At 52.2% G+C, this 17,510-nt stretch overlaps 8 protein-coding genes across 8 annotated transcripts; 5 read left to right on the plus strand and 3 right to left on the minus strand.

Annotated features, from left to right (window-relative positions):
• Positions 1-40: 40 nt before the first annotated feature.
• PG998_000165 (uncharacterized protein) lies at positions 41-514 on the plus strand (the record flags this gene model as incomplete). Its single annotated transcript, XM_066866983.1, has 1 exon — positions 41-514. The coding sequence occupies one exon, from the start codon at positions 41-43 to the stop codon at positions 512-514; it is 474 nt and encodes a 157-aa protein (XP_066735398.1).
• A 532-nt stretch (positions 515-1,046) lies between these two features.
• PG998_000166 (uncharacterized protein) lies at positions 1,047-1,952 on the minus strand (the record flags this gene model as incomplete). The annotated part of the gene is made up of 1 exon (XM_066866984.1): positions 1,047-1,952. One exon carries the CDS (start codon positions 1,950-1,952, stop codon positions 1,047-1,049), a length of 906 nt encoding a protein of 301 aa, XP_066735399.1.
• Positions 1,953-3,350: 1,398 nt separating this feature from the next.
• PG998_000167 (Aristolochene synthase) lies at positions 3,351-4,943 on the plus strand (the record flags this gene model as incomplete). The annotated part of the gene is made up of 4 exons (XM_066866985.1): positions 3,351-3,355; positions 3,715-3,905; positions 3,975-4,248; positions 4,313-4,943. 4 exons carry the CDS (start codon positions 3,351-3,353, stop codon positions 4,941-4,943), a joined length of 1,101 nt encoding a protein of 366 aa, XP_066735400.1.
• A 1,390-nt stretch (positions 4,944-6,333) lies between these two features.
• Positions 6,334-7,648, plus strand: PG998_000168 (uncharacterized protein; the record flags this gene model as incomplete). Its single annotated transcript, XM_066866986.1, has 3 exons — positions 6,334-6,689; positions 6,761-6,901; positions 7,015-7,648. 3 exons carry the CDS (start codon positions 6,334-6,336, stop codon positions 7,646-7,648), a joined length of 1,131 nt encoding a protein of 376 aa, XP_066735401.1.
• Positions 7,649-8,962: 1,314 nt separating this feature from the next.
• Positions 8,963-9,163, plus strand: PG998_000169 (uncharacterized protein; the record flags this gene model as incomplete). The annotated part of the gene is made up of 1 exon (XM_066866987.1): positions 8,963-9,163. One exon carries the CDS (start codon positions 8,963-8,965, stop codon positions 9,161-9,163), a length of 201 nt encoding a protein of 66 aa, XP_066735402.1.
• Positions 9,164-10,457: 1,294 nt separating this feature from the next.
• Positions 10,458-11,316, minus strand: PG998_000170 (uncharacterized protein; the record flags this gene model as incomplete). The annotated part of the gene is made up of 2 exons (XM_066866988.1): positions 10,458-10,606; positions 11,010-11,316. The coding sequence occupies 2 exons, from the start codon at positions 11,314-11,316 to the stop codon at positions 10,458-10,460; spliced, it is 456 nt and encodes a 151-aa protein (XP_066735403.1).
• A 927-nt stretch (positions 11,317-12,243) lies between these two features.
• PG998_000171 (uncharacterized protein) lies at positions 12,244-13,087 on the minus strand (the record flags this gene model as incomplete). Its single annotated transcript, XM_066866989.1, has 4 exons — positions 12,244-12,252; positions 12,311-12,463; positions 12,838-13,001; positions 13,063-13,087. The coding sequence occupies 4 exons, from the start codon at positions 13,085-13,087 to the stop codon at positions 12,244-12,246; spliced, it is 351 nt and encodes a 116-aa protein (XP_066735404.1).
• Positions 13,088-13,941: 854 nt separating this feature from the next.
• Positions 13,942-16,964, plus strand: PG998_000172 (uncharacterized protein; the record flags this gene model as incomplete). The annotated part of the gene is made up of 2 exons (XM_066866990.1): positions 13,942-15,218; positions 15,266-16,964. 2 exons carry the CDS (start codon positions 13,942-13,944, stop codon positions 16,962-16,964), a joined length of 2,976 nt encoding a protein of 991 aa, XP_066735405.1.
• Positions 16,965-17,510: the final 546 nt, after the last annotated feature.

Consider the following 17,510-nt stretch of genomic DNA (forward strand, 5'->3'; position numbering starts at 1 on the left):
TCCAGCCCGAGACACCCGCGTTCAGGGATACCAAGTCATCATGTACGACCCCGAGCATGACAACTTGAAGAAGCAGCCGCGCAAGCCGGTCACCGACGACGAGGATCACGACGAGTTGATTGTCAACTTACACCAGTGGCGGGAGGAAGTTGAGCTGGTGGCTGATGAGAAGCTTGGTGCCAAGTTTGCGGAGTTCTGGTGTGGTGGGAAGAAGCCCACGCTTCTGCAGGAGCAGTACGGAATCGCGCCCGGAGACTCGATGGAGCACGTCGCCGCTTGGCTGTTCGACGCGGTCAGCGGTCGCTTCCTTACGGCCGACGCTCCCGTCTACGAGCTCGAGGACCAGTGGGGTTATGAATTCATCGACACCATGCATGGCCCGGGGGCAATCAAGAAGCCGACTACGGAGAGCCGCGGTGATGCCGCAGAGGAATATGAGGAGGATGAACTGGAGAAGGAATCATCGTCGCCCTCGGAGTACTCTCCGTCCCAGGCTGGGTCGGGGTCCTCCTGAGGTACTGCCGTGGTGAACTTGGGCTTATACAGAATTCTCTTGAGGTCTTGTGGTACAGCCACATGTATATATAGCTGGAGGATTGGGCTGCAAGCTCAGTCCTTTCTCTCTTCAATGCATCTCTTCTCACTACTGTTTCTCTCCATTGTGCGTCGCAATAGTCATGAACAAGAAGATCGTCGTTGATTAGGGACTAGCCTTTTGTCTGAGCCTGCGTCAGCAGTTCGGCCATGTGCGACGCCAATGTGAGACTGAACACTGTTGGTTATGTAAAAAGTACATTAATAGACTCCCCTCTCCTGCAGACTTCTTGTCCCATCGTGCCTTTCCACCTATGAGAAGCCAAGAGTTGTGAGCCATTTCTTCGGAGGATTTACTCGGAGGGATTGTCCGTTGGGGCATCTATCTATGCATGGGGGTTTCACTCCGGCAATCTACTTGCAGGAAAGACGTCGTTATGTTAGGAAAGTGACAAAGTAGTCCTAGCTGGAAAGAAGAGCATCCGCCTGCGAAGGCCTAGCTTGGCCAAAGGTTAGCATCTAAAGCGCCCCATGGTTAATCTATTTTCGAACATTCGCCAGTCTAGCCGGCGTCGCTTGCTATTGTTGCCTGCGCCTTGCGAAAGGCCATCAAGCATAGAGCAGAGGAGCTCCCCACTTATCACCGCGGGCTGCCTTCTTCCCTGCAAAAGCCGGTGCCCCACGGAGCGGTGAACCTCGTTGGTCGACGAGTCCAGGCAGCACCCGAAACAACCGGCAAAATAGCCATGGTCCGCCGTCAATCTGTAGACGGGCTCCTCGTAGCTGTCGCTCTCCTCATAGGGTTTCCCAATGTGGTCGGGGCCGAGCCGATTCAGATCGATCTCGAGGCCGACAATGTGGAACAAGTTGTGGAAGCGAGGACTGTCTTCGTCATCGTCGTCCTCGTCCTCGTCTGCGCTAGATTCTTCGCCATCACCCTCGCTCTCGCTTTCGAAGAAGTCCGCCTCGCCGGGATCGGCGTCATAGGAGTCGTGACAGTCGATGACAGCTTCCAATGTCCACCGCCGCATGGCCGCGACGCGCGTCTCGCCGACGCACGCCGCCCAGGCCCGCATGTCCGCGACGGTGAAATCCCGGAACCGGTGGACGATCTGGGCTAACACCTCCTGCCGGACGAGTTTGCAGACGTGCAGCAGCGCCCACCGGCTTTTCTGCTTCTTCGTACGGCATTCGATCTGCTCATCGGTTTCGTTCTCACTGGGTTCCTCCTCACTGGAATAGTCGCTATCATGCTCGTAAAAACTCCTGGTGAACGGCGACGTGCCCCGGAAAACCAGATCGTAGGCAGGTTTCTGAAAGAACGAATTGGCTTTTCGCATCGACGAGGAGAGAACGCATTTATATATCATGAGGCGGACCTCAGGTGGTATAGTCGTAAAATTGGGTATTGTTGACATGATGAATAAAATTGAGAGTCGCTACCACGGAATAGTAAGAGGAGAGATTGACAAGAGAGAAAACAATTGACGACAGCTTTTGTTATCTGCAGCTCGGGAGTTGGTTGATTGGCCAGGGTTTTGGAGGGGTAAAATTAGGGGGGCTAAAGTCGCCAATGTCGGCCAATCGTGGCTGGCAACGGGCACTAGCTAGCGTAGTTGCCTACCACATGGAGATGGACCACCAAACACGTGCAACATCCAAACAATTTGGATATCGACAATTGGCATGGCGATGTCCCAGAACTAGAAAGAGCTCCGAATCGACTTGGCTTCAAGCTGATAATCATTGGAGGGTATACCAGGCTGTCCTCTGGGTCTTAGAATCCTTCCATCTACTTAAAGAAACGGAACAACTTCGCCATAGAAAGTGCTGAGCCAACACAACAGGCTGACCAACAACGCAATCTGACCAACGTGATAACCCAGCCTTGCGTTGCAACCCTCCAATCATGCGATAGAGGAACCAGCCAAGTTCATCTTCAGACTCCAAGGCGAACCAACCAATCTCTTCCTTCCAATCACCCCCGATCGTGCTCTATCACAAGGAGCCCTCCACCCCCCCCTCTTTCTGAAGAGACGGAGCTCATGAAGCCTTGTCACCCGCCATTTGGACGACCCGAAATCATGGTTGACACGTGCAGCTCAATCGTAGCCGATCTTAGAGTTCTGGAGCATGATGTGCAAGGTTTCCCCAGCTTCATTGTGACTCGCGTTTTAGGAGAGCCCCAGTCGTTCCAAATGAGGCCGCTAGCAGTACTCGCGCTCCGTACTGCTTGTAGCCCGCCTTGCCTGTTCTGGTCGTGTTACTGAAAGGACTAGGCATCAAGATAAAGGGATGTTCCATGGGATATAGCAAACTCACAAATGTAACCCTCCAACATTGGTGATGGAGAGCAGAATCTGCCTACGCTGACGGGCTCTGTTCTCCTCAATCTCATAGGTTTCTATTTCCAACCATGACTGGCCATGATCCTTCATCCTTCATCGTCATTGGCACAGTCACAGCCAACATCTCGTTCCTATCGCCATGCTGTGTCTCGGATGCTGACACCGATCACACCTACGGTGTCGAGTTGGCCACCAACCTCGCACCCTCTCCAAGCTGGCTGGTGCGGCGTGGTTCGCTATCATTGACCGGTACGCGTCAACTACTAGGTAGTCCCATGCGGCGTGCCCAGGGGCTGAGGGTAGTATCGCACTGGGCTGAATGCCACTGTCGATGTAATGGGGCGACATCCAGCTTCTCTCGCCGGCTTTCACAGTCCGCTCTCGGAAACCAGCAGGCGTCCCGTTTCATGGCACCGGGATAATGATATATAACTGCTTCCCATTTACAGTGCCCTACGGCCGTGGAAAATGTAGTAGTATAGCTATTTACTGAATCGATTGCGTCTTGTCACTAGCCTCGAAACCCCTATTGTCATCCACAGCAGTCTTTGTTTCTTTGTTTTCTTCCTAGTCCAATGTCAAGCTGTCACCCCAGCAGAAAATAAAACTTATAAATACATTTCCTAGATCAAATACACAGACTAAGAGAATCAAGAATCGTCGTCATGCTACCGGTATCCATTATCGGCAGTGTCTTGTCTTCCTTCTCGGGGCGGTCTAAAGAACTACTCAGTTCCTTTAGAAATGGTCTCTCTTGGGGCTCTGCGTCTAAGAATCTGCCATCATGGTATACGGCTGTCGAAGCTACGCGGCTCACTCCCGTCTGCCATAGTCGTGTGAAGGAGGTCAATGATGAAGTAAACTCCTACTTCTTGGAGAATTGGCCCTTCCCGAACAGCAAGTCACAGAAAGGTTTCTTGGGATCCGATTTCACCAGCTGTATGTGCTACAACTACCCCGAAGCGCTAGATGACCGAATCGGTGTCGCGTGTCGTTTGATCGCTTTGCTGTTCTTAGTCGATGGTAAGTCACTGCGAGCGCCCCATCCCTGATGCTCTATCTTCACCCCCAGAAGATGTTAACATGACGCAGACCTCCTCGACCACATGTCCCTAGAAGATGGCCGACTATACAACAAGAAGGTTATGGCGCTCATGAAGGGGGATATTCTGCCAGATCGCTCGGTGGCCGTGGAATGGATGTCTTACGATATCTGGGCCGAGATGCGGGCACTCGATTCTAGGCTGGCCGGAGAAGTGGTTGAGCCCATGGCCGATTTCATGGCGGCGCAGACGGAGAAGGAACGACTGAAGAAGATGGGGATGGAAGAGTACCTCGAGTGGCGAGGTCGTGACGTCGGAGCGTCGTAAGTAACTATATGGGCACCTCCTTCCCATGCCCCCTTTCGATCTAGGCTGAACATGAAACAGACTGGTAACGGCTTTGGGACGATTCGCGATGGGACTCGTCATGTCGGCCGAGGACCTGGCTCTAGTCGAGCCGCTGGACCGCATCTGGTTCCGCCACGTCTCGGTCATGAACGACGTGTGGAGCTACGACAAGGAGGTGCGGCAATCCCAAAAGTCCCAGGAAGAGGGCGCCGTGCTCCGGTCCAGCGTGGCCATCCTGTGCGAGGAAACCCAGGTCGCGGTTCAGGATCCTTCTTCTTCGCTTTCCCACCTTCTGCAACCACTCCTGTCTCATTTGCTATTGTTGCTTCATTATCTACTCGGCGGCCCAGGTAAAAACAAGAAGCTCGAACGGAGGAGGTCGCTCCTGTCGGTCGAGGACGCAAAGCGCATACTCACGCAGCGCTGCCGTGACTGGGAGGACGAGCACAAGGCCGTGGAAAAGACGGTCGTGGCGAAGAGAGACTCGTCGGCGATACGGCAGTACATCCGGGGCTTGGAGCACCAGATGAGCGGGAACGAGATTTGGAGCACGACGACGCTGCGATACGCGGCGCCGGCGAGACAACATGCGCCCAGCGATTGCATGGCTTACTTGCTTCCATGCCTGCTTTCTCTTTTCGTCCTGGTGCTATCTAGCACACGCTATTGACTGGTATCGCATTCGCACACTTGCTAGGGGAGGGTTCATTCCGGTGGGGGGTCATGTAAGGTACAACCTCGCTAGCAGGAGTTTCCGGGGCGTCTGTAATTAATTCCCGATTGACGATTAGGGGATCAAAGAATCCCAACAGCCTGGACCCTGGGTTTTTTCAGTGGGTAGACATTATGGATCGCAGGTAACACTCTTTTACCGTATCATTGTTTCTCAAGGTGTGATCTTACTCAATTGATTGAGATGGGGTGGTATTTGCAAATGACTCGCTCATCTTGATCAGAATGTGTCATGTATTACTACTCTCATCTGTGTAGCGTCCCGGCTTTTGGTTGTTGCAGTGTAGATCCGACGTTCCCGTTTTCTAGGTGGTACAGGTGGGGGTTGTTTAGGTGGCTATCGCCGTAACTTACACCACATGGGAGACGTCTCAATGAATTTCTGTCCGGCAGTTGAGCACAATCGCTACTAAGGCCAAGGCAAACCCTACCGATGTCTCAATCCGACGCAGGTTCATCAAAAGACACGCCAATGATAGACGTTCCCATTTTATGACAGGGAGAGTCGAGGCGCGGTACCCACCACGATAGATCTCGGATCGCCAAGCCTCTCTGCTTTGGCGCTTTTGAGGACTAACATCTGGTCCTTGAATCCCTTTAACACCAATGCCCCGCACCGCCGGCACTTGCTTACCCTCTACCAACCAGATCGACAACGATGCTGAGAACGATGCCGTCGAAACCACCCGTACACATACTGGCCAGAGACTGGGCATATAGGCGTCAATATACCTTTATGTTAACTCCAACCCCTTCCTGTTCCTAACTGCCTACCAACCACATGAGCTCGGAGACGGTGGAAGCTCACTGGGTTGCCGGAGCCGAGGATTCCGGTACATGAACAGTCGCACAGGCTTATGTGAGCTTCATAGCGGTGAAGAAAGAACGCACTTACCAAAGGGCCAGTCTTGTCAATACGAAGGACTGTCAGGGTGGCACGATGCAATTGGAGAAATGCCACACACCCAATCTGGCAAACAATCTACCCGTCGGGTCCGGCAACACGCATCTGAAAACCGCCTGACTGGGGTAACTGATAGGGAGAAGTCGGTCTGGCCTAACACTTTCCCGCCATAAGCCCGTTATCGCCGGAGAGACATTCTCGGCCGCTCGGCTCCTGGCAAATCAAGACCGCCTTTCTCACCTCCGCAGCCCCCAAAGCCCCAGTTTTATCCAAGTGCAACGTGGGATTATAAATCCTGCGCCCCTCGTACAAGATTCCCTTCGAATAAACCCGTTCACTCCGTCACCTACAGGCCAATCTTTGACAGACACCTTTTCGATACTCCCTATCAATAAATCTCTCGTCGCTGCAACAGCTCACCATTATGGGTGGGGTAAAATGGAACATCCCCGCTGGCGCGACGGCCAAGGTGTCCATCATCGACTCCACGATGCGGCTCGGCAACATGCCGGCGGCTATGTTCTTCAAGAACCCCGTCGAGGGTTTCGAGACGCTCGAGCCTTGTCCTACGTGGTGTCTGCTCGTGGAGAACGTCGCGTCGGGCCGCAAAGTCTTGTTCGACCTGGGCGCGCCAAAGGACTTTGATTCCTTCGCGCCCGTCTACAACAAAATGATGGACGAGTATGGCATGCGCGAGCACTTCAAGGTCGAGAAAGACGTCGCGCAGGTGCTACAGGACCACGGCGTCGCTCCGTCGGAAGTCAGCAGCATCATCTGGAGGTGAGTCATCCCTTCAGCCGGGTGCGGGATTTGGGTTGGACGACCTTCGAGCTCACCTTAGTCGACTCTAGTCACCAGCATCTGGACCACATCGGCAACCCCAACACATTCCCCAACACGACCGAAATCGTTGTCGGTCAAGGATTTACTAAGGCATACTGCCCCGGGTACCCTACCAACCCCAACTCGCCGGTATGCGAGGCGTACTTTGTGTGAGTCATACCTCGCAAACATGAACCGCCTGCTATTTGCTGAGTGGAGACGGCCCCAAGCATGTGAGAGAAATGTCCCTTTCCCGCTAACAAGCGACCTTGCTATTCCATAGCGACCGAACCCTCCGTGAGATCAACTTCGAGCCCGGCCCCGCCGCCAACCTGAAGATCGGCGGGTTGCGCGCCCACGACTTCTTCGGCGACGGGTCGTTCTACCTGCTCGACACGCCCGGCCACACGGCGGGCCACCTCTCGGCCCTGGCGCGGACGACGCACGGCGCCGGCGAGGAGGACGACACCTTCATCATGATGGGCGGCGACGTGTGCCACCACGGCGGCGAGATCCGGCCGTCGCCGCACCGGCCGCTGCCGCCCGACGCCGACCAGGGCCGGTACCGGGCGCCCGCGCCGCTGTCGTTCTGCCCGGGCGCGCGGCTCTTCGGCGCGCTGCAGACGAGCCGCGGCCGCCACGCCACCGACGAGCCCTTCGTCGACGTGGGCGACATCGACGAGGACCGCGCCGCGTCGCTCGCCTCGATGCGCGAGGTCCAGATCCCCGACGCCATGGACAACGTCTTCTTCGTCTTCGCGCACGACGCCACGCTCCTGGGCGTCGTGGACGTCTTCCCGGCGCCGGCGAATGACTGGAAGGCTAAGGGGTGGGCCGAGGGGAGTCACTGGTCGTTCTTGAAGGACTTTGCGCCCGCGGCGGCGAAATTCGCGGATAAGAATGAGGGAGCATCTTGAGAGAGGGTATGGGGGTGGGGAAGGTGGTGTCTAGGGTTGCGTATCCGTAATAGAATGGCATGTGTAATGATGCAGTCCCCTTCTTACCCGGGATCTCGGTTTCATATTCAGATCTTGAGAATAAAAGAGACTCACTGGCCAAAAGTGGGTTTGAAAAGGATAATGACGGAAGCATGAGTCCAAAATAGAACGGGCAGAAGAAAGCTCGAAGGGGAAGACCTGAAATAGATCTAGGTTGCTGCGTCAAAGTCTCATGTTGCAATTTCAATCATCGCGGCTACGGTCATGGTCAAATTAGCACCTCACATGGTTTGATGAGTAAGAGAGATTAGGGAACCTTCACCAGAACAGGCCGTGTAGGATTGGCTTAGTGGCCTGAGGCGGTAATGAGTTCGGCACAGGCACAAGCTCGAGATGATCGAGTTTTGAAGCCACATCTTCTACGCAAGATCTAGTGTCAGCTATGGGATTCTTGAGAAACCCACACCGGAAAGAGCGTGCCGGAAGTGGACAGCGCTTCGGATAATGTTTGGGCAGCACTGGACCCTGTAAATATGGGCAAGCAATAAATCCCAGGGAGTAATAAGCAGGGCCATGGACCCTTGTTTGAGCATGCGGCGTCCGTGTTTTCCACGTGCGCCGTTTCGAATTGCAAGAGGCAAAGGGGCGAGGAGCAGTGGTGGCTGGCATCCAGCGGTGCTTGATGGAAATTAGCAGTCTAAACGTTGCCCCGGAAGACCGACAAGTGCGCGCTTAATCGGTCTGGGGGCAAACTAGCCCCCTGAGCGCCCGTTGCTGGGAAGAAGACAGAGGATCTACTTAGTGGAAGTAAGCTTATTTTGGTCTTGTTTAGCGCCAACGGGAGATCCGTGACAGGTGGTTCGCGTAAGCCGGACATTCCTTCTTTGCCTGTTCTCCTTGGTTCTGGGTTTGTCAGGATGACGATGCGCAACCACAGGCTCGGGAAAAGTAACGGCTCCTCACCAGCTTCACGTGCGAACAGAGCAACTTCACGGCTACTAGGGGCGAAGTTTTGCTCCAGCCATGAAGGTTCTGTAGGGCATGGAGCACGGTTTGGTGTGAAGGGAATCTGTATAAGTATAGGGGCATTCTCCCGGATAGAGCACACTTTCTTTTCATCATCAGCAGCATCTTCAGCCTTCTACAACATCAACTACAACATCTTCAACACACTCTCATCTTCACTCACCACCAACAACCACTACTCAATCAACTACTTCAGAGTTCTTACTCTCTCTCTTCACCAACAAAACAACTCCACTTCCTTCTTAGGAATCAACCCCCACCTTCAAAATGCAGAGCTTCAACATGATCGCTTGCTTCGCCGCCATGTTCGCCATGGTCGCCGGCCAGACTCAGACCTTCACCGCCGGCCAGGCCATCACCGTCGCCGGCCAGACCGTCACCCTGCCCACCGCCATCACCGTCTCGGGCTTCAACTTCTCCACCATCTCGGTTGGCAACGTCGCCATCCCCACCTTCTCTTCGGCCTAAGCGCAGCGACCAGATCTTGACACCAATTCACTCCTTCATGGGTGTCTAAACAACCGCGATAACACTTGTCTGCGTTTCATTTGGTGGATTTGATACTGATACAGGGCAGCGACAGGGGTTCTCTCTCTCTGTGGCTCAGCAACAACGGATAAAAGTATTGTGCCTCGATGAGCACCTCAATCACCGGCCTCTTTCGCTGCCCCTTTCCGCTTGATTTGGTGGTTTTTCTTGTACAGATTAGAAGTGGAGGAAAAAGATCGCATGTTCTCACCTATCATGAGTTTTTCATTTGTTCTGGCATTTGAAGGGAAGTTTAATGGTGGTTGCATTTCATACACTGATCGCTCTTACTCCATATATATAGAAAGAGTCGGTTTTTGATCGGGAATCGCGAAAAAGGGGGATTAATCTGTAGGGTGGTTCAAGAGACGCTTTCTCTCTCGAGCTGAGCATTTCATATTCTTAGAGTATAAATCGATTCTGCTTGCCTTTCACCAATCGTTCAGTCTTTATGACTTGGAAGTGATCAATAACGTACATCATCAGCATTACTTCGGAACAATCCTCTGAATTGGAATAGATATATGCTGTGAAAGAGCTACGACCTTGATCGTCAACACGAGAGAGAAATATATAACCAACAACAAGGACAAACTGCCACATAAAGGTATACACGCCAGAAAGGCATATCAAGATGGAGACGACTCCGAGGCTCCTGATAGCTTATCAGAGATACCATATCAGAGATACCACAAACTCGACCATACGAGCGATTAAGGAAGCCAACAAGCAGTTCTCCGCTCCTATCACCAGAATGAACGTAGCAATCAACAAGTACGTCGGATTTCGGGTTTTGAATGTGGTGCTGGACCTTAGCAAGTTGAATCTCTAAACAACCGAAGACCTGGAGACGGTAACAGACGACATGAATCGATCTGCTTAGAACCGGTTGCTCACGATATTTCTGTGCACATGTGCCACGAGGGTTCTAGGCACAGCACAGTTACCGTAATAAAAAGTACGCCACGCCAGTACGCCTCCAATTAACCTTCCAACAAGCCATGGCTTCAACCCAAACACACTTCAGTCCTTTTGAAAAGCTTGACATCACACACCTATTATTCTGCCCCTCGCCTACTCGTGATTTTTTCGTCCTACTTTACAACATCCAACAATCATTAAGAAGTCGTATTGCATAAAATGAACTGAAAAGGTTTGTCGGATTGGTTTTTTCCGTCCCCGACTACTCTCAGCTGTATATACTTAACCAGGATCCAAGCTAACGACCGCAACCTCACAGTTCGAGCTCCTTGTTGCCTGACCAAATGGAAGCGCGGAAAAAGAGGCCAATGATGTCCAGAATATATGAGCAAAGCCTCCCGAGGCCAGCGCCGTCGGTCATCGATCGTCGGTCGCAGCGTCCCAAAGGTTCAAACTGAGGCCCTATTAGAGATCAAGACTTATATCTCTTCATAATACAGCGTTCCAGAGCTACGTGGACCCTCAGGCCTCGATGAAAATATCAAGAGAAAACTTAAACAGAGCTGTCAGCGGGTTGTGGCCCTTTTATCTTTCTTTCTTTTTCGGTTCAATGTCAAGCTGTCAACCCAACAGAGACCAAACCTTATGATCAAATATAACTTTGAACATCGACGTACACAATTGATACCAATTGAAATTGAGTCAGCTGAAATAACCTTATAGCAGCTTTCTGGCTTTCTCCGATAACTCAGTGCATCTTATAAAAAGAGGCCCGCCTCGCTCCCTCTCTTGTTCTTGTTCTCACTATGTCCTATATTATACGCGGCGAGCTTCCCCTTTCTTGCCTGGACTTCTTGTACAACACCCCCAACATCCCTTTTCTTGCCAATTCGGTTGATACGAGTTATGGCCTTCTTCTCGAAGCGGCGGCCAGCGAGGGCATCAGCAGGGGCATCGGCGGGGGCATCGCCAATGGCGATAGCGGCGGCAAGATCAGTAATGGCATCAGCAGAGGCATCAGCGGCAGGGCGGCGCACAAACCACTCCACGAACCAGCGCCAAGCGCCGTGGACAATGACGTCGGTCGCGGCGAGACGAGACATAGGAGCCGACGACGCCGCGGCAAGTTGCTCTAATACCTCGAGTCTGTGCCTAAGTTCGAGTACCCGCATAAGTTCGAGTTCGAGTACACGCACAAGTTCGAGTTCGCGTATAAGTTCGCGTACGCGTTAGTTATCGCGGCGCACGTTGGAGACGGCCTGGTGAACATCCACACCCTCAGACCTATGGCATCGTTGACCGTAAAGGGAACACTGGTTGTCAGAAGCCTTGGCTGTTGAGCCCTTCACTTGGGGCCCTAGGAATCAAGCCTTTGGGGAGTCAGTACCTGCCATTTCTGACTACCCACGTAGTTCCAGACCGGAGCCTACTAGGGACTGATAACCCACATATCGATATTCAAAAGGTCTCAATGACCATCATCTGTCATCTATTTGATAAATGGAGTTTGGAAAGGGAGATCGATGATGATGATGAAGCAGATAGGTATTGCCATGCGTGTTGAGGCATGTCGAAAGACGGCCCAATCCGGCGACACCCAGCTCGACTGAGATCTGAGGAACGGCAGACAAACTTTGGGAAAGAGACTTAAGAAGTTGCCAGACCGTAGTGTGTCGGCGAGTCAAGAATGGGAAGGACCGATGCCTTTCGATATGGACTAAAGGAAGACGTGAAAATGGCGCACGGGAGGGACTTGCCGTCAAGATGGCAGTCGAGTGCCTTGACTGTATCTGTGTATGATTATATCTCAAGATCTACTTCTTAGAGCCTTTTCCCTTCACTATTCAACCAATTCATCAACAACAAATCATAAATCCTAGGCCTTGTCCTCAGTAAATCCATGACATGGTTACCTTGAACTCGTCAGTTACGTCCAGAGAATGGTTCACGAGCATCCCATCGGAGCTGATAATGTCGACATCTACATCTGGGGCCTCCACCGTTCTCGAGAGGTCGCCAACATCCTAGGTAGCCAACTCTGAGAAGTGTACGTATGCAGCACAGGCGTCGGCCATGCCACAGCAAGCCACGACGTGCTCCTAGTCGACCTGGTAAACACAAGCTAGGACCCTGTAAGGGCCAAGCACAAGAGGTAAAAGAACTCACCTCGACTTTGCATCCAACAGCAACGGCCGTTATGACATCTTCCATGTTCTCGTCAGTGGCTTCAAAGTCGTTAAAGTCGTGCGGCTTGTCAAGAAGGTTTGCCACGAAATCGTGGTAACTAAGTGTGCCCTCATCAATGTTAAGTCCTAACTCCTTGGCAATTGCATGCCAGTGATATTGAGAAAGTTAGTACGAGGCAAGAGGATAAGATCGGGAGGGGTCAATATATATATCAAAAGATTTTGACAGGTGGCGAAACTGCCCAAAAGTTCGGACATGCTCTTGCAACAAGCTGGCGTGCATGCTGGAAGATGCTTGGCGGTTGTGGTAATGTGGGAGCGTCCCCTTTCTGGCCTGGAAGTTGAGGCCAACGGATCAAGAGATTATTGTTCTTCATTTTAGCATTCTCTCTCCTTCTTGGAAAAAAAGAAACTGATCCCGAACGGCCAGGTTTACTAACGGTCATTATCTCTGACGACTGTCGCAGAGCTGGTGATCGACCATGCCCACTTCGGACCCTGTCGTACCTGTTGGAAATCCGCCTTAGTGATAGGATTTGAGTAGTTCGCCAGAGCCTCGATCATCTCCTTGGTGATGCGATCGACGATGATAATTCGATCCTTGTCGACGATGCTGCTAGGTCCGGCTGATTCATGTGCAATATCCCTGTACACGGTACTCTTGGCAAGGCCTTGACAGCGTCTTTTCAGAGCCATCAGCCAAGAAAGCGCTCACGCTATTGGACGGCGGACGGGCTCGTCCTGTCAACCCCACCATTTCTCATGTTTATTCTGAAATTCCAAAGAATGAGTCAACCTTGCGCTCAGTTGCTGCTGACGCTGCACCTTCATCCCTTGAACAGATGCTATAGTTCGAGGTCTATAGGATTCCCACATTGATCGTCCCTGAGTTCTCGTCATTTCTCCCAAATTGTTGGGCTACATTTGCCCTCCCTACAACTACATTCTTCTGATGGTGGCTGTGTTCCCTGTCGTCCCGTTATCCAAACATGCGAGCAAAAGAAGCCGCATCCATCTGCCCTTACAATGCCTTGCTGTTGTCTTGCGCCGACAGCTTTCTGAATGACTGTCCACCCCCTTTTGAGCTTCGCCCACTATCCCATGGCAGGATACTGATCTATCTGCAAATCCCCCGATGTCTGGCTGGTTCGCCCTGCTTGATTGGCTTTCAGAGTGGCTGCGTAGGCGTTTTGCAGGGTCGCAAGGCATATAAGCGCCTTCTGGGGCTGTCCTCTGCATCTCCCATGCCCAAGCCACTTCGTCTGTCTCGGATTGGCCTCATGCCTTTTCTGAGCGACCACTTGTCATTGCTAAAATCCAATTCCCGCGTGCGCTGCCAATCGGGTTGCGTTCAATGCATGCACCTTTCCACGCAACGAGCAGTGGTCCTGCACACAGCCACCAGGACGTGTCGATTGTATGCACCTTGCCGTGGCAATGCTAGCTTAGCCACCTACCAGCATCCTACCAATGCCCCTCTATTGTGCAACTAAGTAGGAAGAAATGCAAACTATTCAAACCGGTGGACAACCTAGTCTTCCCGACATTTAACCCCCTCCGATTCCACTTCGACCCTTTCATAGTCCCACTTCGAAAGTCGCAATCGCAACCATGGCCGACCCACTGTCGGTAGCGGGGAGCGTGGTCGGGATCATCTCCCTCGGCATTCAAGTGACGCAATCGCTTTTCGACTACTACACTGCCCTAAGATCCCAATACTCCGACGCAGCCCACACTGCGAAAAGACTCGACAGTCTTGCAGGTCTCCTCGAACGCTTGCATCATCATTGCGAAAATCGCAAGTTCCGAGCCGACGAAGCGGATTCTATTCGAAGGATTGAATCGCTGATCCAAGAGTGCCAGGAATTCGTACAGGAGCTCCAGGACGAGGCAGACAAGTTCAAAGAGACTGCAACGACTAGCATCCAGTCCGCAGTCAAGATAACAGCCCGCCGTGTGGCATACCCATTCCGGAAGAGCACATTGGAAAAGCTAGACGAAGACATTAGCGAAATCACCGACCGCCTCAAGCTAGCCCTACAAATATTGCAGCAGGAGGTCATTGACCGTGTTCAAGATGGTGTCCAAAACACCAAGGCACTCCTGGAGCTCGTTAGGTCCTCGCAACTTTCCTCCAAGCTCCAGAGTTGGCTCAAGGCTCCCGATGCCACCACCAACTTCAACGAGGCCTGCAGGAAGAAACATCCTGACACTGGGCTCTGGCTCGTCCACGGCAAATCCTTCAATGCTTGGCTTCATAGCCCGCGGTCTTTCCTATGGCTGAGAGGCTTCGCCGGGTGCGGCAAGTCCGTGTTATGCTCCACTGCCATTCAGTATACCTTTCGGCACCGCAGGTCGAATCCAAGAATAGGCATTGCCTTTTTCTTCTTCACATTCAACGACAAGAGTAAGCAAGACGCCTCTGCTATGCTGCGAGCCATCGTTGTACAGCTATCGGCACAGCTAGGAAATAACAACGATCTGTCCCGCCTACACGACAGCTACCGCTATGCTACTCCGCCAGACGAAGCTCTTTTAGGTTGCCTCCGTCAGCTCGTGAGAGCATTCCAGGATGTTTACATGCTAGTAGATGCGCTAGACGAAAGTCCGCGGAATCAGCATCGAGAGGCGATGCTCCAGGTCATTAAAGCCATGCGCGCGTGGCAAGAATCAGGCCTACACCTCTTGGCCACAAGCCGCGATGAAGTCGACATCCAGGACGAACTGGAAGCAACGCCGGAGGAGACCATTGAGATGAAGAATGCCAAAGTGAATCAGGATATAGCCGCCTTTGTTGCCAAGAACCTACAAGAGAATAGGCGCTTACGGAAATGGCAGCGATACTATGACCGAATCGAGAAGGTACTGACCGATCGAGCCAATGGAGTGTTAGTACCCTTACGATACTTATTTACTTTCACTAACGAGCTCTTAGTTTCCGCTGGGTGGAATGCCAATTTACAGCACTGGCAGCGTGCGCAGCAAATCAGCATCTTCTGAACCAACTACTCCAATCCCTGCCCCGATCGCTGGACGACACCTATGCCTGGATGCTGAAGAACATCGAGCCCGAAATGCGCGAATATGCTCGGCAAATGCTAAGCGTTTTGTGCTGTGCTATGAGACCCCTTACGGACTTGGAGCTGATCGATGCCCTTGCGGTCGAGCTTGGTGAAAACCCTAGGTTCGACGTGGAACGTAGGTTCCAAGATCTTACCGATCTTCAACTTATCTGTCCAGGATTTATAGAGATTGATTTGGACCTCGATAAGAGGGAAAAGACTGTCCGCATCGCCCATTTCTCCGTACAGGAATACCTTGAGGGCGAACGGATCCTGGAGCGTGAGGATGTTTCTCTATTTCATATTCGGAAACAGGACGCCCATATGGACATGGCGACGGTTTGCCTGACCTTGCTACTTGAGCCTCAGGTTAAACAGCTGCGAGACGCCGGTTCTAACGAAAACTCCTACCACCTGGCTAAATATGCTGCTCGTTACTGGCCTGAGCATATTGCAAGCAGCACTTTAGGAAGAAGGACTAAAAGGAAAGTCTTACAACTATTCCAAGACCCAGAGGGCACCTTTAACACGTGGGTGCATATCTGGAATATTGATAACTACTTGGGGAGGCTAGAGAGTAGGGAAACGCCGAGCCCAGTCTATTACGCTGCTCTCATAGGGCTGACGAAGATTCTCAGCGAGCTACTCAACGAAAATGTGACAGTTCTGCCCAAGAAGCGCAGGGATGTGAACGCGCAAGGCGGACGATACGGCAATGCTCTCCAGGCTGCTTCATTTGGGGGACACGAGAAGACTGTGCAGATACTACTCGATAAAGGAGCCGATGTGAGCGCACAAGGCGGAGACCACGGCAATGCTCTCCAGGCTGCTTCATATAAAGGACACGAGAAGATTGTTCAGATGCTGCTCGCCAAAGGAGCTGAGGTGAACGCGAAAGGCGGACGGAATAGCAATGCTCTCCAAGCTGCTTCATCTGAAGGAAACGAGAAGACTGTGCAAATGCTGCTCGCTAAAGGAGCTGAGGTGAACGCGAAAGGCGAACACTATGGCAGTGCTCTCCAAGCTGCTTCATACAAAGGACACGAGAAGATTGTCCAGATGCTGCTTGAAAACGGAGCCGAGGTGAACGCGCAAAGCGGCCGTTACGGCAATGTTCTCCAGGCTGCTTCATCTGGAGGATACGAAGCGATTGTTCAGATGCTGATTGACCACGGGGCCGAGGTGAACGCGCAAGGTGGACACTACGGCAATGCTCTCCAAGCTGCTTCATACAAAGGACACAGGATTGTTCAGATGCTGCTCGCTAAAGGAGCCGAGGTAAACGCGAAAGGCGGCGACTACGGCAATGCTCTCCAGGCTGCTTCATATAGAGGACACGAAGCGATTGTCCAGATACTGCTCGATAAAGGAGCCGAGGTAAACGCGCAAGGCGGATGGTACGGTAATGCTCTCCAGGCTGCTTCATCCAGAGGACACGAGAAGATTGTCCATATGCTACTCGACAAAGGAGCCGATATAAACGCGCAAGGTGGAGATTACGACAATGCGCTTCAGGCTGCTTCATCTGGAGGACACGAGAAGACTGTCCAGATACTGCTTATGTATAGATAGTGCAGATTCCAGGGATGGCAAGTATAAATAGCTAAGTTCTTGGTCCAGTATAGTGCTTCTGTTAATATCCCAACCGAAGATAGCGAGACACCGATGCATTTAGCTGCAACGAACGGGCACGCCCAAATCGTCAACCTGCTTCTGAAAACCAGCGCTAATTATAGAATAGTAATTATTAAAGAGTGTAGAGAGGACGCTGGTTTTGCTAGCGACTGTAGGATATGTCCGGTACCCCGGTCGATTGTGCCTGCATCGATGTTGTTTGAAACGAAAGCGACGCAGGTGCAGTCACCTGTCATGTCAATCTGAGCAATCAATCTTTAAATCGTTCTGGGCCTTTGCTGCTAGCCCCGTAGTTCACACACTGAGTGGGCGCTGAATCCGTATGGAACTCGGGATTGGCCAATAAATATATGTAGACCTGTACCATGCCGAGTCTCGTTGTGCCTGCATCCTATGTCATGCATCCCTTGCACACCTGAGCATCCAGGCATGAACATCGAGAAATCGAAATATCGGCAATGAGCTGTCAGCTGTGCCGCCCAC

This window comes from Apiospora kogelbergensis (genome assembly GCF_038363985.1).
Source record: "Apiospora kogelbergensis strain CBS 113332 chromosome Unknown utg000001l_segment0_segment0, whole genome shotgun sequence".
Taxonomy (NCBI): domain Eukaryota; kingdom Fungi; phylum Ascomycota; class Sordariomycetes; order Amphisphaeriales; family Apiosporaceae; genus Apiospora; species Apiospora kogelbergensis.